General features: G+C 42.5%; 1 protein-coding gene across 2 annotated transcripts in view; it reads right to left on the bottom strand.

The window, feature by feature from the left end:
• The window catches only part of LOC143275657 (unconventional myosin-Va-like), a 162,237-nt gene that overhangs the window by 82,493 nt on the left and 72,244 nt on the right, over positions 1–7,500 (bottom strand). For both annotated transcript variants that reach the window (XM_076579931.1, XM_076579932.1), the window contains 4 exons: positions 5,079–5,193; positions 3,714–3,905; positions 2,316–2,405; positions 1–214 (listed from right to left, as the gene is read on the bottom strand). The exon at positions 1–214 is cut by the window's left edge and continues 11 nt beyond it. In XM_076579931.1, coding sequence (XP_076436046.1) covers positions 1–214; positions 2,316–2,405; positions 3,714–3,905; positions 5,079–5,193 — 611 coding nt within the window. The remainder of the gene's footprint in view (positions 215–2,315; positions 2,406–3,713; positions 3,906–5,078; positions 5,194–7,500) is intronic.

Genomic DNA, 7,500 nt, shown 5'->3' with positions numbered 1-7,500 from the left:
CCTTCATCATGTCTTCCTTCTCCTTGACGGCAGTGTCTCTCTCCTTGCTGACGCGGGCCAGCTCGGCTTTCAGTCGCGCCAGTTCGTCCTCCATGCTGGTCACCTTGTTGGACGTGACGCTGGCCTCCTCCTCCGACGACTTGAGGCGAGCTATCTCCGTCTGCATGGCGGCCATCTCCACCTCTTTGTGCTTCATCTCGTTCATCTCCTTCGCCTGGGGAGGGGGGGGGGGGCGGGGACAGAGACAGGGGTAAGGTGTGTCGCACTGTTCTTAACCCTTTGAGCCCTGAGTTCCTGAGCAATTTTAACCCTTTTGCCTGAGCTCCTGAGCCAAAATTTTGCAAATAATTGGTATTTAAAACTCTTTGAGCCCTGACCACCACCGCTTTACCGGTGGGAGTAGAGAAAAATGACATAATGCCTAGACACCGGCTGAGCGGTGCGTAAAGACTTGTGTCATGTTTTGCTGTTGGTTGACATACTGAAGAGCCAATCAGAAAAACTGTAATATTCTGACGTCAGCGAATGTAGTACCAAAATGGCCGCGCCTTTTCACTGCGTTTTGTGCATATGCTTTGGATAAAAAAGATCGATTTCAGTATAAGTCAACCAATAGCAAAACACGACAAGTGTTTACGCACCGCTCAACCGGTGGCTAGGCATTATGTCATTTTTCTCTACCACTGGTAAAGCGGTGGTCAGGGCACTCTTTTTATATCTGCCGTGTGACACATTAAATACCAATTATTTGCAAATTTTGGCTCAGGAGCTCAGGCAGAAGGGTTAAAACTGCTCAGGAACTCAGGGCTCAAAGGGTTAAAGATGGCTTTTAACCCTTTCAACGCCAAGCTCGCATTTATGCACAGGCGTGGTAGAGGTCCCATGTCACTGAAAGGTGACCGTTCATTGGTCTGTTATCCATGAACCTACTGCTCTTAATGTTCGGTGGTAAGATAGGCCATATCTTCTATACATCGCAGGGGGAATCCCCAGCTATTCTTTGCCACTGTCTTTTCTGTGATTATACCACAAGGGAATTTTGTACTCTAAATTGACTGGCAGTGAAAGGGTTAACTCACTCCGAACGAATAGTTTTCTCCCTTGCTTTTCCCTACAGACGACCCATTTGTTAGGGTTAGGAAAAAAAAATCACAAAAAATACAAAACATAAAGTAACTGAATGAAACTCACTGTACTTGACCAATTGAACCCTCTCCTCACGTCATGTGGACGCCCACCCCCCGTCCCTCTTCGCTATTCTCGGAAGCTGAGTCACTATCAATACCTTCTTGCTGGTTGCTTTCTTCACTGCAGATACTTTAGTCAACGTCTTCATCATCCTGTACTGTATTGTACTATGCTGTACTATATTTCTGTACTATACTGTACTGTGCTGTAATATATTACTGTACTATACTGTACTGTATTGTATTGTACTGTGCTGTACTATATTGTACTGTTCTGTACTATATGTACTGTACTATACTGTATTGTATTGTATTGTTCCTCACTGTATTGTACTGTATTGTTCTGTACTAAATTGTAGTGTACTATACTGTTCTGTACTATATTGTACTGTATTGTACTGTGCTGTACTATATTGTGCTGTCCTGTACTATATTGTACTGTATTGTACTGTTCTGTACTATATTGTACTGTTCTGTACTATATTGTACTGTATTGTACTGTTCTGTACTATATTGTACTGTTCTGTACTATATTGTACTATATTGTACTGTTCTATACTATATTGTACTGTATTGTACTGTATGTACTGTTCTGTACTATATTGTACTGTTCTATACTATATTGTACTGTATTGTACTGTATGTACTGTTCTGTACTATATTGTACTGTATTGTACTGTTCTGTACTATATTGTACTGTTCTATACTATATTGTACTGTATTGTACTGTATGTACTGTTCTGTACTATATTGTACTGTTCTATACTATATTGTACTGTATTGTACTGTATGTACTGTTCTGTACTATATTGTACTGTTCTGTACTATATTGTACTATATTGTACTGTTCTGTACTATATTGTACTGTATTGTACTGTATGTATTGTTCTGTACTATATTGTACTGTTCTGTACTATATTGTACTGTATTGTACTGTTCTGTACTATATGTACTGAACTACACTGTATCGTATTGTTCCGCACTGTATTGTACTGTATTATATTATACCGTTCTGCACAACGATGAACAATATTGTACTGAGCTGTACTATATGTACTGTGTATACTATACTGAGCCATGCTGTACTGTATTCAACTGGTGCCGGTGTCAAAGTCACCGTCCACCCACCCTTTCATCCAGCCGCTGCTGCAACTCGATGATCTTGTTCTCCAGACCTTTGTTGACCACCTTGATGTGCTCCACGGACTTGGCCTCGATCTGCAACACACCGCGTCATCATCATCGTCATCGTCGTCATCGTCTATCGTCTATCGTCGTCATCATCATCATCATCATCATCTTCATCGTCATCACCATCATCATCATCATCATCATAATCATGATTGATTATACTGTCAAATACACACACAGACACACACACAGACACACACACAGACCACACACCTTGAAAAGTTTGAGCTGCAGACGAGACTTGATTATACTGTCAAATACACACAGACACACACACAGACACACACACAGACCACACACCTTGAAAAGTTTGAGCTGCAGACGAGACTTGATTATACTGTCAAATACACACACAGACACATACAGACACACATACAGACTACACACACCTTGAGAAGTTTGAGCTGCAGACGATCCTTGATTATACAGACACACATACAGACCACACACACCTTGAGAAGTTTGAGCTGCAGACGATCCTTGATTATACACACACACAGACACATACAGACACACACAGACCACACACCTTTGAAAAGTTTGAGATGCAGACGAGACTTGATTGTATGACAAATACACACACAGACACATACAGAGACACACAGACACAGACAGACACATACAGACACATACACAGACCACACACCTTGAGAAGTCTGAGCTGCAGACGAGCCTTGATTATACTGTCAAATACACACAGACACATACAGACACACACAGACCACACACCCTGAGAAGTTTGAACTGCAGACAAACCTTGATTATAGAGACACACAGACACACACAGACACATACAGACACATACAAACACACAGACATACACAGACCACACACCTTGAAAAGTTTGAGCTGCAGACGAGCCTTGATTATACTGTCAAATACACACACAGACACATACAGACACGCACACACAGACAACACACCTTGAAAAGTTTCAGATGATGACGAGCCTTGATTATACAGACACACAGACACACATACAGACCACACACACCTTGAGCAGTTTGAGCTGCAGACAATCCTTGATTATACACACACACAGACACACACAGACCACACACCTTTGAAAAGTTTGAGATGCAGACGAGACTTGATTATACTGTCAAATACACACACAGACACACACAGACAGACACACACACACACAGACACACACAAAGACCACACACCTTGAGAAGTCTGACCTGCAGCCCAGCCTTGATTATACTGTCAAATACACACACAGATACACATACAGACACACACACCTTTGAAAAGTTTGAGCTGCAGATGAGACTTGATTATACTGTCAAATACACACACGGACACACACGGACACACACACAGACCACACACCTTGAGAAGTTTGAGCTGCAGACGAGCCTTGCGGCGCCGGTAGTGGCTCTGCACCAGGACGATGCCGCGCATGACCCGGCGGAAGCGTCGGCGAGCCAGGTAGGCGCGGACATTGGTCTGGATGACCGTGGCCTTGTGGGCCTCCAGCAGTCCCCGATACTGCTGCCGCGCCTGCCGCGCCCGTATGTGGGCCTGACAGACACAGCACGGCATGCTGTACATGTTGTTTTGTAAATAGTGTGTGTGTGTGTGTGTGTGTGTGTGTGTGTTTGTGTGTGTGTGTTGTGTGTGTGTGTGTGTGTGTTTTTGTGTGGTGTGCGTGTGTGTGATCTTCTGCTCGCGTATACACATGAAGGGGGGTTCAGACACTAAGCAGGTCTGAACATATGTTGACCTGGGAGAGCGGAAAAATCTCCACCCTTTACACACCAGACACTCTCACCAAGATTCGAACCCGGGACCCTCAGATCGAAAGTCCAACGCTTTAACCATTCAGCTACTGCGCCCGACATAAACTCAAACCGATTGAAAGTCCAACATTTTAACTCTTCACTAATGCGCCCATCATAAACTCAAACCGACTTAAAGTTCAACGCTTTAACTATTCGGCTACTGCGCCCGTCATAAACTCAAACCGACTTAAAGTCCATTGCTTTCACCATTCAGCGAATGCGCCCATCATAAACTCAAACTGTTTGAAAGTCCAACGCTTTAACCATTCAGCGAATGCACACGTCATCAACTCAAACTGTTTGAAAGTCCAACGCTTTAACCATTCAGCGAATGCACACGTCATCAACTCAAACCGACTGAAAGTCCATCGCTTTAACCATTCGGCTATTGCGCCCATCATAAACTCAAACCGACTGAAAGTCCAACGCTTCAACCATTCGGCTATTGCACCTGTCATAAACTCAAACGGACTGAAAGTCCAACGCTTTAACCATTCGGCTATTGCGCCCATCATAAACTCAAACCGACTGAAAGTCCAACGCTTCAACCATTCGGCTATTGCGCCTGTCATAAACTCAAATCGACTGCAAGTCCAACGTTTTAACCATTCAGCTATTACGCCCATCATAAACTCAAACCATCTGAAAGTTCAACGCTTTAACCATTCAGCTATTGCGCCCGTCATAAACTCAAACCGATTGAAAGTCATCAAAATATTGCAAGCGGAAGGCTCTTATACTGAAGACGTGAATGTTGACAAAGAATACCACAATTCTGACGACGGAAGCTAAAGGTTGGGTCATTCAGACACCCACTGGACATCCGAGGGGTCTGTGTAGAGGAGAAGAGAGGACTGGCCGTACTGAGTGAGTTAAGAAAACAGAAGAAAACAACTGAAGCCCAGTACCATACCTGCAGCACCATGACGGCACTGAAGACAGCCGTGTAGCGTTTGCGTTCTCTGAAGCAGCGCCACATGGTCTGTATACGTGTCGCAGATTTGGTTCGACGCAAAAATGACGCTTTTCTGAAATCACACACGACAACAAATCAGTCAACAACTTTCTTTCCTCTCGTGGTTAGAAATGTTAATGTATTCTTCTGAAATTTACAAAGGACACTAGAAAAGTGTTTTAATATAAGAGATATCTTAATGTTTTTCTTCTAAAATCTAAAGGACTTTAAAAAAGTTTTAATATGAGAGACATATATGACATTTGCATAACTGGATGTAGGGAAAAATGTTACTGCATTCCCCTAAAATTTACAAAGGACTTAAAAAAAAAAGTTTCAATATAACAGACATATATTATGATATCTGTATAACTGGATGTAGGAAAGATTTCTTTCTTTATTTCACTGTGATGTTTCTGACAAACAGGTTGTGTTCTTCTTCTTTTATGTGCATGCATGTGTGAAGGCATGCATGTGTGTGAAGGCATGCATGTGTGTGTGTGTGTGTGAAGGCATGCGTGTGTGTGTGTGTGTGAAGGCATGCATGTGTGTGAAGGCATGCATATGTGTGTGTGTGTGAAGGCATGCATGTGTGTGTGTGAAGGCATGCATGTGTGTGTGAAGGCATGCATGCATGTGTGAAGGCATGCGTGTGTGTGTGTGGAGGCATGCATCTATTCTTCAAAATGGATGAGCAATATCAGACAAATTTTGACAGAAACAGAGTATGACTGTGTTTGGGATGCTCAATCCTTCTTAGAGAGGGAATCTTTCTGCAAGAATGTCAACATAATTTTCAAAATCCATGGAGGCATTCTCCAGAGTCGAGTAATAAATGTTTGTTTTACACAAAGGCATACCACGAGAGTTACAGCTATGAAAGGTTTGTAACACGTCTGTGATTGGGGATGAGTTTGTAATATCCCAATTGTGAAATAGATGTGTTCCTAAAAAATATTTGTCTCCAAAATCAGTTTAAAAAAAAAAAATTTTGTGACATGCTGAAAGGAGGCAAAAAATTCATTTTAACTGTAAGTAATTTGATTAAATATGCAAATGTTGTCCAGATACATTTGGGGGGTTAAGAAACATTTGTGTTTTCTCAACTTTTATGTGACATCATCATGCATTTGGAAATGTTTGTTACGGTCATGAAATCATTATTTTGTAGTAATCCTCCATACTCCAACAGGAGTGAAAGGAAATTTGAAACTTGAAACTTGTGTCCACCGTACCCCCTTCAGTGCATATATGTGTGTGCATGTGTCTACTCTACCTCCTTGAGTGCATACATGTGTGTGCATGTGTCTACTGTACCTCCTTGAGTGCATACATGTGTGTGCATGTGTCTACTGTACCTCCTTGAGTGCATACATGTGTGTGCATGTGTCTACTGTACCTCCTTGAGTGCCAACGTGTGTGAATGTGTCTACTGTACCTCCTTGAGTGCATACATGTGTGTGAATGTGTCTACTGTACCTCCTTGAGTGCATACATGTGTGTGAATGTGTCCACTGTACCTCCTTGAGTGCATACATGTGTGTGAATGTGTCTACTGTACCCCCTTCAGTGCATACATGTGTGTGCATGTCTACCGTACCTCCTTGAGTGCATACATGTGTGTGCATGTGTCTACTCTACCTCCTTGAGTGCATACAAGTGTCTACCATGCCTCATTCGTTGCATACAAGTGTCTACCATACCTCCTTGAGTGCGTACAAGTGTCTACCGTACCTCCTTGAGTGCATACAAGTGTCTACCTTACCTCCTTGAGTGCATACAAGTGTCAACCATACCTCCTTGAGTGCATACAAGTGTCTACCACACCTCTTTGAGTGCATACAAGTGTCTACCATACCTCTTTGAGTGCAAACAAGTGTCTACCACACCTCTTTGAGTGCATACAAGTGTCAACCATACCTCCTTCGTTGCATACAAGTGTCTACCATACTTCCTTGAGTGCATACAAGAGTTCACCATACCTCCCTGAGTGCATATATCGGGTGTCCCCCCAAAAAGTGAACCGCTTTTTGACAAGTACTTTCTCAGTGATAGAGATAATTATGTCATGGGAGGAGATATCAGTGGAAGAAATGCATAAAAGCATTTCTGCTTGGAAGAAATGGCTTCGTTTAGTCATGGAGGATGATGGAGGGTTTTCCTCTGATATTGGATTTTTTGACATGCTGTTTTGAATTTGACAGTACTTGCATAATTTGCGTCCTAACTTTTAGATATTTTGCAGGCTTACTGATGATAGCCTAACGTTGCTGTGTGAAAATTTTTAATGAATTTGGTTTCTCTATCACTGAGAAAATACTTGTCAAAAAGCGGTTCACTTTTTTTGGGACATACATGTCCACCATACATCTTTAAGTGC

The sequence above is a fragment of the Babylonia areolata genome, chromosome 30 (assembly GCF_041734735.1).
Source record: "Babylonia areolata isolate BAREFJ2019XMU chromosome 30, ASM4173473v1, whole genome shotgun sequence".
Classification (NCBI taxonomy): Eukaryota; Metazoa; Mollusca; class Gastropoda; order Neogastropoda; family Buccinidae; genus Babylonia; species Babylonia areolata.
Note: the sequence above shows the minus strand (reverse complement) of the source record. Positions and strands in the feature narration are given on the sequence as shown.